Source organism: Odocoileus virginianus, chromosome 18 (assembly GCF_023699985.2).
Source record: "Odocoileus virginianus isolate 20LAN1187 ecotype Illinois chromosome 18, Ovbor_1.2, whole genome shotgun sequence".
Classification (NCBI taxonomy): domain Eukaryota; kingdom Metazoa; phylum Chordata; class Mammalia; order Artiodactyla; family Cervidae; genus Odocoileus; species Odocoileus virginianus.
The window spans coordinates 20,021,323-20,040,172 of record NC_069691.1 but is presented as its reverse complement, the minus strand read 5'-3'; the positions used below and the strand labels follow the sequence as shown (position 1 = coordinate 20,040,172).

Here is an 18,850-nt window from a genome sequence, read left to right as displayed (position 1 = left end):
TACTCCCAGTCCCTTAACTCTAGCTCGGCTGAGGAAGAAGGGAAAAAGGGGGCGGAGCAAGGCGGGGAAGCGGAAGCCGCAGCGGCGGTGCCGGGACCCGCGCCTGCCAGGGCCACACGTGTGCGGTGAGTGATGGGGACTCCGCGGCTGCTTCGGGAGGGCCTCGCTCCCTGCCCGGTGCTGGAGTCGGAGGGTTTCTGAGGTAGAGGTTTCACCCCTGTCACCCGCCGGGCGGCTTTCTGTGGCCGTTTCTGTTGTGGGAGTTTGGGGATTGACGGGAGCCTGGGGACAGGGGCGAGTGCACAACGCGTGTCCCTACCACGCTGCCTAGAGAGTGCTGGGTTAGCTTTTATTACCTTCTGCCTCTAAAGTCCGGGTCTGGGCTAGTTTGCTTTCAGCCTTTCTGTTGTATGTTTGACACTCACTCTGCGCCCGCTCAGGGCCAGGTACCCCGTTTGCAATCGGAATGTACAGTTGCAAGTGGTAAGCGCTGGAAAGAAACGAACTGGGTGCCGAGATAAAGGATGGGGGAGTTTAAGGAAGTGATCTTTAAGCCGAGACGCAGAGCGTGGCTAGAGGCAACCCTGAAATCTGGAGGTTCAGGGAAAACTACCTTCAGCAGAAGCAGTGGCTTGAGCTGCGTCCCTGAGGTGGGAGCTGTAGAGAGGTGACCAAGGTAGTGAGCTGGAAGTTCAGGCATATAAGATAATACGGGATGGGGGGTCGAGGTTCTGTAGAACTTTGAAAGCCGTGGTGGGAGTTTTGATTTTTCTACAACGGAAGAATATTCCTGTTTGTAGAGCGCAGGAAAGGCTTATAAGCAAGGGAGAAACACAATAGGCCCGGGTTCTTTTTGGTAAATGTATAATAATTTGGAAGGTTATTGATTATATAGTTGGATTATTGATGATTTGCATTAGGGCGGTGGTCGTGGAGATCGAAGTTGAAGGGTTAGAGATGTTTTTAAAAGATTGGCGAAGACTTCCTGAAGGGTTGAATGTAGCAGAGGAAGAAGAGGAAACTATTACAGGTAATCTTGGGTTTTTTTCCTTGAACAGTGGAATGGATGGTGGGCTACTGATGAAATGGGCAAAATTAGGTGAGGATGTTATTGTTTGGGGGTAGTTTGCAGTGATTATATAGTTAAAGAATTCAGTATTTCGGTTCTGTTAAGTGGAAAGGGCCTGTTAGACACTTAAAAGTTTCGGGGGAGCAGTTAGATACACAAGTCTGTAGCTCAAGGAGATGTTCCTGATGGTGAAATACATGGGGTTCCAGCATAGAAAGTCATAGGATTGCATTAGATCATCAGAGAGAAGTGAGGAGAGAAAGGAATGCCAGCATTCAGAAGTTGGATATTGAAAGGTCAGCACTTTCAAGTGCAGTGCTGAGCCTGCTGAGAGGAGTAAAGATCACTCAAGATCAGTCACATGTCTGTCCTTCTGTGTCTGGGAAATCTTTACTGTTTTCTTTCATGGTTCTCTCAGCTCTATGACTGTCAACACTTTCTGTGTATTTTGGTTGTAATGCTTAAGTATGCCATGTTTTGATTTTCTCCTTGTCTGTCTCTATTACAGCACACTGATTTTTTTTTGGTTTGTTTGTATATGTATATTTAGAAATCTGTCACCGCATTTCAAGTTCAAAATGTTAAGTTATAAGCTCATCAGAATGTGCCATAGGAATAAGAGAATCATTTGAGAAGTAAGGAAGGCACATGGAGGGAAAATGATTAGAAATTGTCATTTAGGCTGGTTTTGAAGGATGGGTACTAATAAAGAATGGCTTTAAATTTTGGCTTATGAGAAAGACTACTGAGAGAATAAAGTTTTCTTCAGTGTGATGTTGTGATGTGGGTGAGTTAGGACCAAGTTTTACCAGGGCTTCCCTGGTGGCTCAGCTGGTAAAGAATCCTCCTGCAATGTGGGAGACCTGGGTTGGAAAGATCGCCTGGAGGAGGGCATGGCAACCCACTCCAGTATTCGTGCCTGGAGAATCCCCATGGACAGAGGAGCCTGGCAGGCTACAGTCTGTCAGGTCCCAAAAAGTCGGGCACAGCTGAGTGACTAAGCAGAGCACACAGACTGAGTTTGAAATTTTTCATGTAAGCAGTGGGAAACTTCTGAAGGTGTTGGAGCAGGTCAATAACATGGAATAGATGTAATAATGGACAATTAATCAGGCAGTAGGGAGTGGAATCATAGCAAATTGAATCTCACAGCAGAAAACAATCTGAACAAGAGATAAAGTGTCTGAATGGAGTAATGAAAGGGAAAAAGAGGAGATGATTCCAAGATACTGGAATGTGATGGTTGGATGTTATGGTACAGGGTCTACAAGCAAATGCATTTTGTTAAATGAAAGAAGCAAGACCCCAAAGGATGTATACTGTCTGATTCCATTTATATGACATTTTTGAAAAGTCACAAAGCTGGAGGGTAGAAAAAAAGATCAGGTGTTTCCAAGAGAGCCAGAAGAGGATGAGTGCAAAGGAGCTGCACAGGGAGCCTCTAGGTGTTGTGGACAGTTCTGTAAGGTGCTTTGTTGGAGGATACATGACTGTGGGTTTGTCAAAATCAACACTGTACACCAAAAAGAATGATCTTGACCCTAGGCGAATGGAAGGAAAGTCAACTGCCATGCCTGGAAATGGAATGCAGACCTAAACAAAATGAATCTAACTAGTACAGATGTATATCCAGTGGTTAAGACTCCAAGCTTCCAATGCAGGGGACACTGAGTTCAAAGTACTGAGATCCCACATGCTATGCATCACCTGCTTGTCTCCCCCCCCCCCCCCCCCCCCCCGCCCCCACCAGTGACCTCACTGAAGGAGTGAAGGGAAAAGATTTGACCTAACTAACTTTGAAAAGCAGTGTTTTGAATGGATACTGTTCGGGAAATGACAAACTGTAAATAAATATATTGTAGTTGATAAATTTTGTTTTTACCAACCATAACCCTGTGGCACATGTTTCGTGTTCAAGACATTAGTGTGAACTTAATGATACAGAAATACAGGTTTCTTTGAACACAGAAGACTAATGTACATACATATATTACCTAGCCTTGTCTAGTCAAAAGACCAAAAAGTAGTGACACCACAGTGACAAGCATACCTAGCACTCAGATCTCAGTACGAGGAATTAGGGTTCCTTGAAGAATGACTGACTTTAGGACTTGTGCAGGGATCCGAAGGGGTAAACATGGAAGAAGTGCCAGAAATTAAAGACGTGCTAAGAAGAACAAAGGATGGACCACGGTAAAAGGACACAGAAACTTAGAGCTCTCAAAACTGGAATAGTTTTAGCAACAAAATAAAGACACTATGAGTCCATAACCCAAGTAATAAAATGTCTTTGAGACCATACTGATGTAAATGATGAAATAAATGGAGAGAAGGAATGAAGTTTACCTACAGAAGAATTCAAAATAATAAAGGTAAAAGTAAGAAGGAAGATAGTCACCCTTAAAACACCACAGTAATTGCTGCAGGCAGGATCCAGTGGAGAATATTAAATCAGTGGAAGATACAGGATATTTGCATGCTCTCAAAATATATCATGCAAAATATTTATTAATCGCTATGGAGATTTTACTGTCTTGATTCAAATTCTTTAATACTCCCCACTCTAGGAAGTGGAGCTTAATTCCCCTCCTCTTCAGCTTGGGCTGAATTTAGTAACTTGCTTTTAATAAACAAGAGTATAGAAAGGGAAACAGTAACATTACAGTGGAGACACCTGGCAAATCCTACCCTTAACCAAGTGATTAAGGTTACTAACCCTAGTCATGTCAATATCATGTTTCTCCTAATGTGATGGGTTGAGAAGGGCACTTCTTCTCTATGGTATTCTTCCCTGAAATCCGTAGTATCAGTAGATTCATGGGAAAATGTCAGACCCACCCCCAATGTGGGATATTCATTCTGCACAGTGCCAGTCTTGGTCATGAGAAACAAGGGAAAACTGATAAACTGCCACAGATTAGTGGAAATTAAAAGAAGACTCAATTAGATGCAAAGTATGGGCTTCCCAGGTGACTCAGTGGTAAACAATCTACGTGCCAAGCAGGAAACTAAATTTAGTTTAATCCCCAGGTCAGGAAGATCCCCTGGAGAAGGAAATGCAACCCACTCCAGTATTCTTGCCTGGAAAATCGCGTGGACAGAGTAACCTAGCGGGCCTCAGTCCATGGGGTCAAAAAAGAGGCGAGTTAGCGATTGAACAACAACAACAACAAATTCTGGAATATTAATAGAAAAAAGACATTAGTGGAAAAGCTATCAAAATCCAAATTTAGCATTATATTAAGGTTCTTAGTTTTGGTTAATGCCTCATGGTAAGTTGTTCACATTAGGGGAAACAGGGATATACTGTAACTTTCTGTGTATCTTTCCCATCTCTTCTCTAAAACTAAACATATCAAAATAGAAAGTTCATGCATAGAGGAGCTGAGGGATGCAGAAGTGGTTATGAAGGTCTCAGGAAACTAATTCAGAGGCCATTCATTTTCCAGAGTGTTCTTTGGGACCCTACTGGTCCCTTGTGATGTTCCAGGAAAAAGTGGTTCAACCTGGTTAGAAAATCCTGCTTACTTTAGCTTGTGCTTGGTGATTAATGGCTTAAATTAGCAAATTAAAAGAATCTAAGAATCTGATTTTCCTTAAAGAAGCCTCATTAATTGTTTTCATTTAAGTGTTTCCTAAATGCCTTTCACTCCAGAACCCTTTTTTCTAGTACCTATTAATATTTTGAGAAATGTGTTGTTCTTCAGTGGACAATTCTTGTCTAGAAAGATCTGGAATTGTCAAGGATCCCTTACATCTACTCTAGAGGGTCAGCTTTAGATATTTTGAAATGAGTTGAACATGCAACTTTGGAAGGTACAGAAATAGACAACACATAGTAGCTTTTGTTCTTAATAAATTCTGCTTTCTGGAGCTTTGGGCAGCTGAAGGGTTGTCTGTTATTTGCCCTGTGCACAGTGGGGTCTCAATCCAGAAATAGCCTGCTAGCCAGATTCCTTTAAAATGAAATATTCTGTATGTCAACAGTCTTATCTTGGAGGTCTTTGAAAACTCTTAGTTGCCTCTAAAAGAATAACAACATTTGAAGTTGTTTTTTGTTTTAGCTACATTGGGTTACATAGGAAACTTTTAGATAATCTTTTGTATCATTTCATTAAATTTGAATGTGATTAAATGTAGTGTATTGTTTGTTCCTGGCTGGGGAAATGGTAATATTGTCAGTTTCTTGTCACAAAAATCCTCCTGCTGTTGTCAGAAATGCAAACACTGACAGTTGTAGTCTGCTTAGTGTAAAATAATGATTTATTTGTAACCTTTACTGTCACTATAATGTTGCCTCCAAAACATCACTCACTAGTTCAGGTGTGTATGTGGGGGGGTGTTCTTATTTCTGTATTGGTGTGTAATTTTACTTTTTCAATCTTAGAAATAGTGATTGTGTAGTTCCTGGACTCCTCATGGACACAGATAATTTGTCCTGCATCTGTGGTCAAGGAGTAAATGGGGCAGTGACGACTAAGGACCTTTATTGGATGAGAGCAATTTAGTGATCATTTCTGGATTTTGTTTTTGTTTTCCAGAGTTTCTATAATGGAAGTCAAAGGGAAAAAAAAATTAACAGGTAAAGATACAAAGACATCACAAGAAAAAAACAAATTTCATAAAAACAATGGTAAGATACTCAAAACATGCTTCCCATGTGGTTGTTTTGTCTCTTGGAGGCAGGGTTTGGTGGGATGAGAGGGGATGTAGCAGATTCCAATCTATTCATGGGTTAGAGTAAGGATTAAAATAGTGGACAAAGTGTCACTGTGTATGAGTGATTAATGTGTTTACTGGCAAGCCAAATCTTCAGGATTTCTAATTGTGATGTCTTTACTATTCCATCAGGTGTCAGTATTGCAAAATAGAAAAGTCAAGAATTGTATCAGTGACTAATTTCCTAAGCAGTCTTTGTGTTTTTTTTCTTGCAGCTAGAAAGTTTGCGATATAAACATTTTGAATTTGTCTATATGATGTACTTTCTAAGTTCTAAATGTTCATTTTATTCTTAAACTCCTATTATGTCGTTAACCCCCAAAATACACACACACATGAAGACATAAATAATATCTCATCTTGTGATGTGTGCTTAAAACAGAAATATACCTACCTGACAATAGTGGGTTATCTGTAGAATCATGAATAGTTTTTACTATGTATTTCTATACTTTGTAGGCTTTCTATAATGAGCCTGTGTTATAATTTTATCATCAGAGGAAGTTTTTAAATTTTGTTGTAATTTTTTAAGTCCTTCTGTGCTCCATTTTGAGAGAAGGACAAAGTATGTTTCATTAAAAAATGTGTAATGTTCTGTAACAAATAGAGCCCAGTGGATAAAAGATCCAGGCCCAGGATCATTGAACTAATAATTATTTATTATTGTCACTAGATTCAGGTTCTTCAAAGACATTCGCCAAAAAAGTTGTTAAGGAAGGTGGACCTAAAATCAGATCTAAGAACTTTGAGAAAACTGCCACAAAACCTGGGAAAAAAGGTGTGAAGCAGTTCAAGAATAAGCAGCAAGGGGATAAAATACCAAAGAACAAATTCCAGCAGGCAAATAAATTCAACCAGAAGAGGAAATTCCAGCCAGACAGTAAAAGTGATGGTAAGCACTGATTTCTTTAGCGTGGTTTTTGCACAAACCTTGCCCTGTCTGATGTGAAGAGCTGACTCATTGGAAAAGACCCTGATGCTGGGAAAGATTGAGAGCAGGAGGAGAAGGGGACGACAGAGGATGAGATGGTTGGATGGCATCACCGACTCAATGGATATTAGTTTGGGTAGGCTCCGGGAGTGGTGACGGACAGGGAGGCCCTGTGTGCTGCAGTTCATGGGGTTGCAAAGAGTCGGACACGACTGAGAGACTGAACTGACCTGCCGTGCCCGAACCATTGTGCACAGGGACTCTTGAAGTCTGTTAGAGACCTCCTGTTCTTGTTCCGTGACAGGCAGTATCTCGGGTAGAGATGGGAAGGTGGTAGATGGGATTAAATAAACATCAGAAAGCATCTTCTCCATTTTCCAGGGTTGCTACTACTGTCTTTATTTTTACTTTCCAGAGTTGCTATTAGGGTCTTATTTATTTTTACAAAATTGTCCTCTAGTGCTTAGAATTCCTAGGACCTTGCTAAATTCCCCTGGCTGTGGAGTTAGGCTAAGTTGTAATGGGCTTTATACATTGGAATCTCAATGAAGCATTCCTTTCTGTAGGCTGACATTAATGAACTCATTCATTCAGCAAACAAATACTTGAGTTTTCTGCACACTGTCATCAAGAGACAGTGAAAAGAAATTAATAACCAGTGAGGGTACAAGCCCCAGGTAATCAGCATGGAAGCCAGCCTTAAATAACCAGTGTCCTGGTAAATGAGAAACATGTAAATACTGCTGTCATAGAGTTCAGGCCATTCTAAGAGTACCAGCTTATCATGTGGCTCAGACCTGGTAAACCGTTCCAGAGAAGGTATATAATACACATGATAGATTTGACCTGAAGTGGTGCAGGCTAGGTTGCTAACTGATTAGAAGTGCTGGCCAGGCTCTTCTTTGTCTGTTGAAACAAACTACTACTCTCTTCATCATGGTGATGTTCAAGGGGTGGTCTCTAACTCAGAGCGTTGCTCTCTGTTGTACAACCAAGGTGCTGTAAATCTTGCTGACCTGCAGGTGCTTTCTCTGCGGCATCAGGAGACTTTCTCTGCTGTCTTTCATTCCCTTTTTCTCCAGCATGCTGGAGCCTGGCACTGCCCTTTTGCTGCCAACTGAGACCGCTGCCAAGGGGCCTTCTTAGCCTGTCCCTTAGCCAGTCCTTTAGCCCTGGTCCTTGCTCTCTGCTCTGCTTAGGGCTGCTCACTGGAGGGACAGCAGCCTTAAGACAGAGACGTAGGGAGGGAGGAAAGGAGGGAAATTTTCATTATTTCTCATGAGGCCTAAAGGACTTTTTCTTGGTCTAGCCCGTTTCTCTTTTCTCCTTTTCTTCCAGTTTCTATTGCCTATCTACTCTTACCTTGCTTCTCTCATAGATCCCAATTCTTCCTTTCCACACTGGTATTCTTTTTTTTTTTTAATTTTCTTATTTTTTGACTGTGCTGGGTCTTTGTTGTGATGTGCGGGCTTCTCTTGTTGCAGCCCATGTTCTAGAGAGCATGAGCTATCCAGTTGCAGCTCACAGGCTTAGTTGCCCAACAGCACTTGGGATTCCCTGACCAGGGATCGAACCCACGTTCCCTTCATCAGAAGGAGGATTCTTAACCACTGGACCACCAGGGATGTCCCCACGCTGGCATTCTTGATACCTGCATTTTAAGTGCACACACATTCTCATTAAAGAGTGGCCCTTGTTCCTTTTGCTATAGGAGATAAGTTCTCTGCATCTCAAAGTGGAACTCTGATTTTCTCATTTTAATACCAGCAACTGAGGGGGACTGGATACTAGTCATTCCCAAAATTGGTTATATCTACTGCAGCCCAACATGGCATATGTCAAGGGTGCCCAGATATTTTTACAATTAAGTGAACTGTGGATCGGTTACTATCCCCTGCTGTATAGTATATGATGTCCTAATATTAATAGTAAATATGCCTCTGTTGCCTGTAATCCTCTGTTTATTAGATTGGGAATAAGTAAGTGAGCAGTAAGGGGAGTAAAATACATTGTAGTATATGATATGCCATTAAAAATTACATTCTTGAGGAATATTTAGTTTCATGGAAGAATACCTAGAGTATAATAATGTTTAAGTAAAGACATTAAGGAAATTATCATTATTATTATTATTATTTTCCATTTATTTTTATTAGTTGGAGGCTAATTACTTTACAGTATTGTAGTGGTTTTTGCCATACATTGACATGAATCAGCCATGGATTTACATGTGTTCCCCATCCTGAACCCCCTTCCCACCTCCCTCCCCATCCCATCCGTCTGGGTCATCCCAGTGCACCAGCCCCAAGCACTTGTCTCATGCATCCAACCTGGACTGGCGATCTGTTTCACACTTGATAATATACATGTTTCGATGCTGTTCTCTCAGATCATCCCACCCTTGCCTTCTCCCATAGAGTCCAAAAGTCTGTTCTTCACATCTGCGTCTCTTTTGCTGTCTCACATAAAGGGTCATCATTACCGTCTTTCTAAATTCCATATATATGCGTTAGTATACTGTATTGGTGTTTATCTTTCTGGCTTACTTCACTCTGTATAATGGGCTCCAGTTTTATCCATCTCATTAGAACTGATTCAAATGTATTCTTTTTAATGGCCGAGTAATATTCCACTGTGTATACGTACCACAGCTTTCCTATCCATTCGTCTGCTGATGGGCATCTAGGTTGCTTCCATGTCCTGGCTATTATAAACAGTGCTGCGATGAACATTGGGGTGCACGTGTCTCTTTCAGATCTGGTTTCCTCGGTGTGTATGCCCAGAAGTGGGATTGCTGGGTCATATGGCAGTTCTATTTCCAGTTTTTTAAGGAATCTCCACACTGTTCTCCATAGTGGCTGTACTAGTTTGCATTCCCACCAACAGTGTAAGAGGGTTCCCTTTTCTCCACACCCTCTCCAGCATTTATTGCTTGTAGATTTTTGGATAGCAGCCATTCTGACTGGCGTGTAATGGTGCCTCATTGTGGTTTTGATTTGAATTTCTCTGATAATGAGTGATTTTGACCATTTTTCATGTGTTAGCCATCTGTATGTCTTCTTTGGAGAAAAACATCAAGGAAATTAATATAAAATATGTGTGGCGGGAAAAGACAAGAAGGAAATGAAATTTTAGTCTCTAGGTTTTAAGATTATAGCAGAATTTTGTTTTTTTAATTTATTTTCTAATCAGAGAAGGGGCAGTATCTAGAAATAACCAATTCTCTTTAGGGTTCTTTGCAGGGTACTCATGTAAATAATACCCATCTTATTAAGTTGTTCTTTGTTTGGCCTCATTGGGATTTTTTTTAATTCAGTTAATAAGTTGCTTAGATTGTGAAGATAAAAAAATAAGCAGTAGAAAGATACTTTCCTAGGATGACCCTAATTGTAGAGAACTTAGAAATTTTCACTGTGCATTGTCATGAGTTAGAGGTAGCAGAGAATATTAAGTTTCAGAGCCATATCTGGGCTTACATCCTGTCTGCCACGTAGGAGTTATGTGACCTTGGATAGGGAGTTTATCTACCCAGTGTCTTTCTTTCCCTGACATGAGAGGGAATAATAACAGTACCCACCTCACGGAGCTGTTGTAAAAATTACTTAATACGTAACAGCACTCAGAATAGTGAATTTGTGACTATTGTTTTTCCTATGTTAACTTGGACTAATTTCTGTTTTCATTGAGAACTGACTATACCTAATGTCCAATGATCTTTATGTTCTAAAGTAAAATTTTATTTTTACAATGGAAAAAGATGCTTAAAATTTTTTAATTGCTTTTATAATCCTTTTAGTCTCCTTTCTTTTTTCTTAATAGGTGTTCCGTTAAGAATCAATTTGTTGAATGAGTGAACAGTTGGTATCAACCAAATTTAAAATATGTAAACTGCTCAGAAAATGAAATAAAGTTTAAGTTGATAGGGAATGTTTTTCCCCCTTCTTGTTCCTACAATGAGTATTGATCTTGATTACTGATTGCCATAGGTACCAAATTTGCTGTGTTTATGGCACTGAGAATGTTAAGTGTAATTGAAAATAATTTCTGTAATGACTAGAGTCAGCAGCCAAGAAACCCAAATGGGATGAATTCAAAAAAAAGAAGAAAGAACTGAAGCAGAGCAGGCAACTCAGTGATAAAACCAACTATGACATCGTCGTTCGGGCAAAGCAAATCTGGGAGATCTTAAGAAGGTAATGCTAGCTAATGACGTCTTTATTAAGACCTTGGAGATGATGGAGGAGTAACAGTGTACTTTGTAAATGGTGAGATGTCCTAAAATAAATGACATAGCACTTCAGTTATTTAGGGAGTTTTCATAACACTCCAGGAGAAGCATCACTGTCTGGATGTGTGCCCTTTACAGAAATGTGTGGAATCATTAGGATGGCATCAAGATCTGCTTAGGAAACTGTATGAGAGTTAAAATGGATTTGATATCCTTCCTGAGAAATTTCTGAGAAAATGGAGGATAGTTCTTTTTGGCTAGGTTTTGAAATACTTGCATATTTGGTATCTTGGATTTGTTTTATTATTTGCTTTGCTTTGAAGTTCTGGTTGTTAAGATTTAGATTGATGCATGAAATTATACCTTGTGAGATGAGTTTCTGCCTTTGAGAAAATTACTTTTCTCTAGCTGCTCTGGGATAGTAATTTTAATGTCAAAGGTTTGCTTTCTTCGAAGGGAAGATCATACTGAACTGTGTGAATGTACACTGGTACGGTTTTTAGTTTTGTGTGTTTAAAATAATGTCTTTACTTAGGCTATGTTTCCTGCCTCTTTTATAGAAAAGATTGTGATAAAGAGAAAAGAGTGAAGTTGATGAGTGACTTGCAGAAGTTGATTCAAGGGAAGATTAAAACTGTAAGTAGGGCGTACTCATAGTTGCAAATTTAAGAACTAAATTGACTCACTCTCAGTAAAGGGTAGTTGATTATTTATTACAGATGAAATTGTTTCTGTTTTTAATATATTTGGCCTCAGTTTTCAAATACCTTTTATAATCTCTCTGAAAAATTTAATAGAGACCTTACTGCTGGGAAATTGCAAAAAGACTATCAAGTATTTGGCTGTTCATTTTAAAATAATTTATTTAAAATAAATCAGTGTTCTCTTGGCTTGGCTGTTAAAGAATCTGCCTGCAATGCGGGAGACCTGAGTTTGATTTCTTGGATTGGAAAGATCCCCTGGAGAAGGGAAAGGCTACCCACTCTGATATTCTGGCCTGGAGAATTCCCTGGACTATATAGGCCATGGCATCGCCAAGAGTCAGACACAACTGAGTGACTTTCGCTCACTCAGTGTTCTCTTAAAGTTATCTCAGGGAATTTATTAGTTCACCAGTGTTTGTTAGGTTGTCTTACTATAAACTCTTTAAGTTCTAAATGCTGGCTATTTTGAATGTGCAAAGCAAACATATTACTTTCTTCCTTGCCTTTATAAGCATTATGCAAAGATCTTTAACATATAGTAGATTTGGGAGTTTCAAAGTGATTTTCATTATTGCTGTTTAATCCTGTTTTATAGTAAACTTCTGTTGATTCTTGTGTATTTGGATAAATACTTAGTGATATTTGGGCTTCCCTGAGGGCTCAGATGGTAAAGAATCCACCTGCCACACAGGAGACACAAGAGACGCAGTTTCAATCCCTGGAAAAGGAAACAGCTACCCACTCCAGTATTCTTGCCTGGAGAATTCCGTGGACTGAGGAACCTGATGGGCAATAGCCCATGGGGTTGCCGCATTGGAGATGACTGAATGGCTATCACTTTTACCCTTTTAGTGATACTCACTTGTAAGCCAACAGACTCAGTATCTTTGGAGACCCTGAGGGCCTGCCTTTGTCATACCGTATACAGAGGTCTAAGCAAATGCTGTATTGCAATTTGAAGGACTGTCTTCCAATAGCAAGTTTCCAGCTGCTGCTTTCTTAAAGCCAGCAAGATAGAACTAGCCATCTCTATCAGTAACCTCTTATGTCCAATTTATAAATAAATAATGCACGCTCAAGACCCTTCTCATTTACCCTTAGGTTATTGTTACTACTGATGCCTGTGGACTTGGGAGTTAATCTGTGCCTTTAGACAGGACAGCCCATTTATTCTTTACTCTGTGCCAGCAGTTATGGTAACCAGTGCATACTTTGTATCCTTTAGCTTAGTCATCATCCCTATTAGACATTTGATAAATTCAAGGGATTAGAACTTGTAAACAGTGTACCTGAAGAACTATGGACGGAGGTCCGTAATATTGTACAGGAGTCAGCGAACAAGACCATCCCAAAGAAAAAGAAAAGGAAGAAGTCAGAGTGGTTATCTGAGGAGGCCTTACAAATTGCTAAAGAAAGAAGAGAAGCGAGAAGCAAGGGAGAAAGGGAATAGTATATCCAACTAAACGCAGATTTCCAAAAAACAGCACAGAGAGACAAGAACTCCTTCTTCAATGAACTGTACATGAAACTAGAAGAAAGCAGCAGAAGGGGAAAGACTAGAGATCTCTTCAGGAAAACTGGAAATATCAAAGGAATATTTTGCCCAAAGATGGGCACAATAAATGACAGAAACAGTAGAGACTTAGACACTGAAGAGATCAAGAAGAGATGTAAAGAATACATGGAAGAATGATACAAAAAAGATCTAAGTGAACCAGATTGCTATGATGATGTGGTCAGTCACCCAGACATTCTGGAGAGCAGAGTCAAGTGGGCCTTAGGAAGCACTGCTGTTAATAAAGCTAGTGGATGTGATGGAATGCCAGTAAAACTATTCAAAACCCTAAAGGATGATGCCATCAAAGTGTTACATTCAATATGTCAGCAAATCTGGAAGACCCAGCAGTGGCCACAGGACTGGAAAAGGTCAATCCTCATCACAGTTCCCAAGAGGAGTAATACTCAAGAATGTGCTAACATCAGACAATTGCACTCATCTCCCATGCTAGTAAGGTCATGTTAAAATCTTACATGCTAGGCTTCAGCATTATGGGAACCAAAAATTACCAGATGTCTAAGCAGGGTTTAGAAAAGGAAGAGGAATCAGAGAGAAAATTGCCAACATTTGCTGGATCACAGAGAAAGCTCTGGAATTCCAGAAAAACATCTACCTCTGTTTCATTGACTACACTGAAGCCTTTGACTGTGTGGATCATAACAAACTGGAAAGCTCTTAAAGAGATGGGAATATCAGACCATCTTACCTGTCTCCTGAGAAATGTGTATGTGTTATGGAACAAGAAGCAAGTGTGGAACAACTAATTGGTTCAAGATTATGAAAGGAGTATGACAGGGCTGTCTGCTGTCACATCATGAGATGTGATATACACTGAGCACATCATGAGAAGTGGCAGTTTGGATGAGTTACAGGCTGGAATCAAGATAGGTGGGAGAAATATCAACAACCTCAGATATGTGGATGATACCACTCTAATGGCAGAAAGCGAAGAGGAGCTAAAGAGCCTCTTGATGAGGGTTAAGGAGGAGAGTGAAAGAACCAGCTTCAAACAAAATATTAAGAAAACTAAGATCATGGCATCTGGCCCCATTACTGCATGGCAAATGCGGGGCGGGGGGGGGGGTGGGGGTGCGGCGGTGGGTGGAGAACAACAACAGCATCTGGGCTCAAAGAAATTCATTCCAGAGTGTAAGGATAGCAAGTTTCTTAACACCGACTCACTTTTAAGTCTACATCGGAAAAATACATTTAAACCACATACATTGGTTACATAGTAGGTAATCAATATATGCACAAAACAGCCTAATTTTAAAAAAATTCTTCTATTTATTTATTTATGGCTGCACTGGGTCTTTGTTGCCGCACCTGAGCTTTCTCTAGCTGGGACACACAGCGTCTACTGTAGTGGTGGTGCAGAGGCTTCTCATTGCAGTGACGTCTCTTGTTGCAGAGCATGGGCTCTAGGCACATGGGCTTCAGTAGTAGCAGCTGCCACCTCTAGAACACAGGCTCAGTAGCTGTCGCACATGGGCCTAGTTGTCCCACAGTGTGTGGGGTCTTCCCAGGCCGGGGATTGAACCCATGTCCCCTGCATTGGCAGGTGGGTTCTTAACCACTGGACCACGAGGGAAATCTCAGACTGATTTTTAAAAATTATTTTTAAATTTTTATGAAAAAAGTCTAAACAGACCTCCCTTAGGCAAATTCTTCTGCAATCTGTGACTTTGATGAAGATACACCTTTACCTTCTGATTTGTTAGAATTAAAAAATTTAAAGACAGACTTAGGAACAGGTAATAAGCACTATTAAAATAGACTAGTATATAAAAAGTAATATTGCATGACTGATTATCTCTGGTTATTGCTTTAGAAAATTGATCAGCAGGTCCATCCATGAGGATCTAATCCATCCAGTAGTTGTGAGGGGGTTAAGGTTGGAGAATCAGGTTTGAAATACTTTTCTAGGAATATAACTGGATGTATATTCAGGAATTATAATGAAAATGTGAGAAATGGAGTGATTAGCTCATAATATAATTGCCAGTGTGTATCTGGATATAATTATTTATGTAGCAAGACTTTGGTTGTCAAAGCCAACCATTCCTAGATCGTTTATATTTTAAAAAAAAATCACAGTGTAATAGACTTTTTGCACTGGAAAATTCCTCTTTTAGGGAAAGTAACTGTCAGAGAAATGAGAAATACAGTATGTGTAATGATTGTACAGATTTGGTTTGGTTTTAATTATAATGATAAAATCTTTTTTTTTTTTATAAAATCTTTAAAAATAGTTAAATCCAGTCCTATCTCAGTGCCATAAAGTAGCTAGCAAAACCAAAGAGTGCCATTCTGAACACTTAAATAAAGAATTTTACTCCCAAGTAATGTAGATTTGATTAGCCATGAAGATCCTATTTTTTTTTCTCACAAGGGGTTGTAAAAGAGGGAGCAATACAACATAAGTAATATGATAGAAACATACATTTTCAGAGAGAATTTGTCTAAAGGCCCCAACTGTTTTCCTACAGATTGCATTTGCGCACGATTCAACTCGTGTGATCCAGTGTTACATTCAGTTTGGCAATGAAGAGCAAAGGAAACAGGCTTTTGAAGAACTGCGAGGTATTTCGTATATGTATTTTGTAATCAATGGTATAAAGTTGCTTGTTTTCTCCTGAAATACTCAACACTGTGTTGAAAAAGAATTCTGTTGAGGAATAGCAAGAGCGTCCTCTGCAGGACCTTTTCTGTTTTTGTTTGCTTTTTGCCTGGGACAAATAGGGAGCTATTTGTTTGTGTTCCCAGGATTGTGCGTTCAGTTCTCTCCTTGTTTCTGGAGGTTACCCCATCATTGTAATGTATTTTGTTTTTCAGGTGATTTGGTTGAGTTAAGTAAAGCTAAATATTCCAGAAATATTGTTAAGAAGTTTCTCATGTATGGGTGAGTTGTTTTATTTATAAAATATTTTAATTAGTTTTTTTAAGATTTGGATAACCTATTGTGTGCAAGTAAATGTTTCCTAAAAATCTGTGACCATAATAGTAGCCTTAAGCAGATGTTTGCAAGGAGCATGGTCTTAAAAAACAGTTATTGAAATAATGTAGAAGGTAGTATTGCCTTCTTTGACCTTACAAGTGTATCTTGAAGTCCTGGAAGAAGAGAAATGGTTATAATAAACTTGTAATTAGTCACTAGTTATTTAGAGGTTGGAGTGGTGGGAGGGGCAAGTGAGTAGACCTAACCAGGGTAAGTGGGTTAGGAAATGTCAAGATAGGAGGATTTCCTAAACCAGGTGGAATTAATACTTGTCTTGCCCTCCCTAGTATAATAATGTGCCAAAGTGTGCTAACCAACAGCAAAGCAGTACAGCTGGAAAATTCCTAAAAACTGTATTCCTGACTAGAATTATTGGCCTCTTGATTATTTTAGGATAGAATAGAAATACTTGTGATTAAGTCCTGCTTTAAAAGAGAATCCTGGAATATGTTTTATTCCTATTATCCTGCATCTTTGACTTTTACCTTCTCCTTTTCTCCTTCTACCCAGCTTCTTTCAAGCTAAACAGTTTCCTGATGGGAACTGACATTTATTGAGCACTTACTATGTGCTGGTTACAGTTCTCAGCGTGTCTTAACTCATTTATCCTCACAGTAACCGTATTCTTTGTTTTATGACTGAAGAAGCTGAAGCACAGGGCAGTTAAATACTTTGTTCAGGCACTTTTAGCTGGTCAGCGGAGCCAGGTTTCAAACCTAGGCAGGCTACCCCCCAAGTCACATAGAAAATTTGCTGGTGGTCCAGTGGTTAGGATGCTTTCATTTCTGAGGGCCTGGGTTTAATCCCTGGTTGGAGAACTAAGATTCCCATAATTTGCACAGCATGGCCAAAAAGAGGGAAAATAGCAAGGAAATACAAGGTAGAAATACAAGGCAATTTGATTTTCCTTCTCACAGCATTTCTCTGGGGTAGTCACTGCCCCCCCCCCCCACCCCCCACACACACACAATGATGAGAGGTCTCAGGAGAAGTGCGTTGTGTTTTGTCACCACCCAGCTTTCTCCTTGTATCACTTACTTTTCCTGTGGTCACATCGGGTTTAGGAGCAAAGCACAGATCGCAGAGGTAATGCGAAGCTTTAAAGGCCACGTGAGGAAGCTCCTGCGGCACGCGGAAGCGTCTGCCATTGTGGAGTACGCCTACAATGACAAGGCCATCCTGGAGCAGCGGAACATGCTGACAGAAGAACTCTATGGGAACACGTTCCAGCTTTACAAGGTGCTGCTTCAAGGCAGTTTTTTCCTCGAGACTTACTTTTCCTTTGTGCTGTTCTTTACCTTCCAGTGCCCTATTTTCAGAATATTTTTTTCCTTTGGTTGGTCCTTTAAGAGACTGTCCCCTAGCCTTTATCCTCTTGGAGTGTTTTGTCTCTGGTTATTGAGCAAGTGATCATACTTAAATTTCTCTTTCCCAGAGCACGATCTTTAAATCCCCTATAAATTAAAACTGCCTGTGTTGCTCCTTCGCAGGTGCTCTTGAACTTCTGTCCTAGAAGTACGCTTCAGCACTTCTGTTGCTAGAGTAGTCAGATAGACCCAGGGAGAAGGTTCTTAGTCATCAGTGGAGCTTTGTAAACACCTGCTAACCAGCCCTGGTTCAAGGGCATCGAGCTCCGTGTTGGCTGTGGATGACCCTTCTCCGGGTCCTACGGGGAGAGGACGCAGGGTAGAGAGACCCAACCCTGGGTGTACTACAAGGCTAGTGGTGGGACTAGGACAGTTAAGGGATCTGGTGCAGACCTTAGACACAAGTATACACATTTATCTCAAGGGAGATGGATTGGTTCCTGGGTTGCTTCTGCTGGGCAGGTTCAGCTCCTGGCTTGAACTTAGTGCTTCTTTGTCACAGTCCCTCTAGGAATGTCCAGCTAATCACAAAACACATGGTAGCAAGAATTTGTTAACTGACTACTTGACCTTGTGAATAGGCACTTGTTAAGTGCTTGGCAGGTCTTTACTGGCTGACTTGTTGAGTTGATTGGTTATTTAGCCTGTAAGTACGATGGTGTATATCAAATGAGAATGAGATAATCAGGAATTACCCTGAGTGTATCTACAGAGGTGCTTTTGTTATGGGAAATCTAAAAATTTAAGTTTATGTAAAATGACTCTAATTGATTTTCTTTGTTCTAAAGTTGGAGAAACACGATCAAATTTAGAGGGGTTTGATTTTTCTTCTCTTGCAGTCAGCAGATCACCCAACTCTGGACAAAGTATTAGAGGTACAGCCAGAAAAATTAGAGCTTATCATGGATGAAATGAAACAGATTCTAACTCCAATGGCCCAAAAGTAAGAAAACGTTTTTTTTTATTAACAAATAGCATTTGAAAGGGAAAAGTTTTATGTAGCCTTTGCATAGGAAAGGTAAATAGTTTGCCAGTTACGGTCTACTATATAAATTGGATTGTGAGACTTAAAAGTCCATGCATGTGGCCTACTTGGCATTAGGGCATTGCTCTGAGCCCTTCCTGGGTTGTGAATCCTGGTGCTTCCCTCAATTACTGATTCTGTGCCCTTTGGCAATTTAACTTTTCTGTGCGTTAGTTTCCCTACCCATATAATTATGATAATAGTATTTATTTCATAGAGTTTTATGAAAATTAAACAAGTTAATATTTCCAA

The 18,850-nt window shown here is 40.1% G+C and overlaps 1 protein-coding gene across 4 annotated transcripts in view; it reads left to right on the top strand.

Moving 5' to 3' along the window:
- Positions 1–17: 17 nt before the first annotated feature.
- The window catches only part of PUM3 (pumilio RNA binding family member 3), a 42,991-nt gene continuing 24,158 nt past the window's right edge, over positions 18–18,850 (top strand). Inside the window, exons 1-10 of one of the 4 annotated variants that reach the window (XM_070480415.1) lie at positions 43–125; positions 921–1,030; positions 5,611–5,702; positions 6,462–6,680; positions 10,777–10,912; positions 11,508–11,583; positions 15,699–15,792; positions 16,045–16,111; positions 17,272–17,446; positions 18,414–18,517. In XM_070480415.1, the coding sequence (XP_070336516.1) occupies positions 5,621–5,702; positions 6,462–6,680; positions 10,777–10,912; positions 11,508–11,583; positions 15,699–15,792; positions 16,045–16,111; positions 17,272–17,446; positions 18,414–18,517 (953 nt within the window). In that variant the 5' untranslated portion in view covers positions 43–125; positions 921–1,030; positions 5,611–5,620. Of the gene's footprint in view, positions 203–920; positions 1,031–5,610; positions 5,703–6,461; positions 6,681–10,776; positions 10,913–11,507; positions 11,584–15,698; positions 15,793–16,044; positions 16,112–17,271; positions 17,447–18,413; positions 18,518–18,850 lie in introns of all 4 variants that reach the window. The other 3 variants (XM_070480414.1, XM_070480413.1, XM_070480416.1) reach the window with 3 other exon arrangements.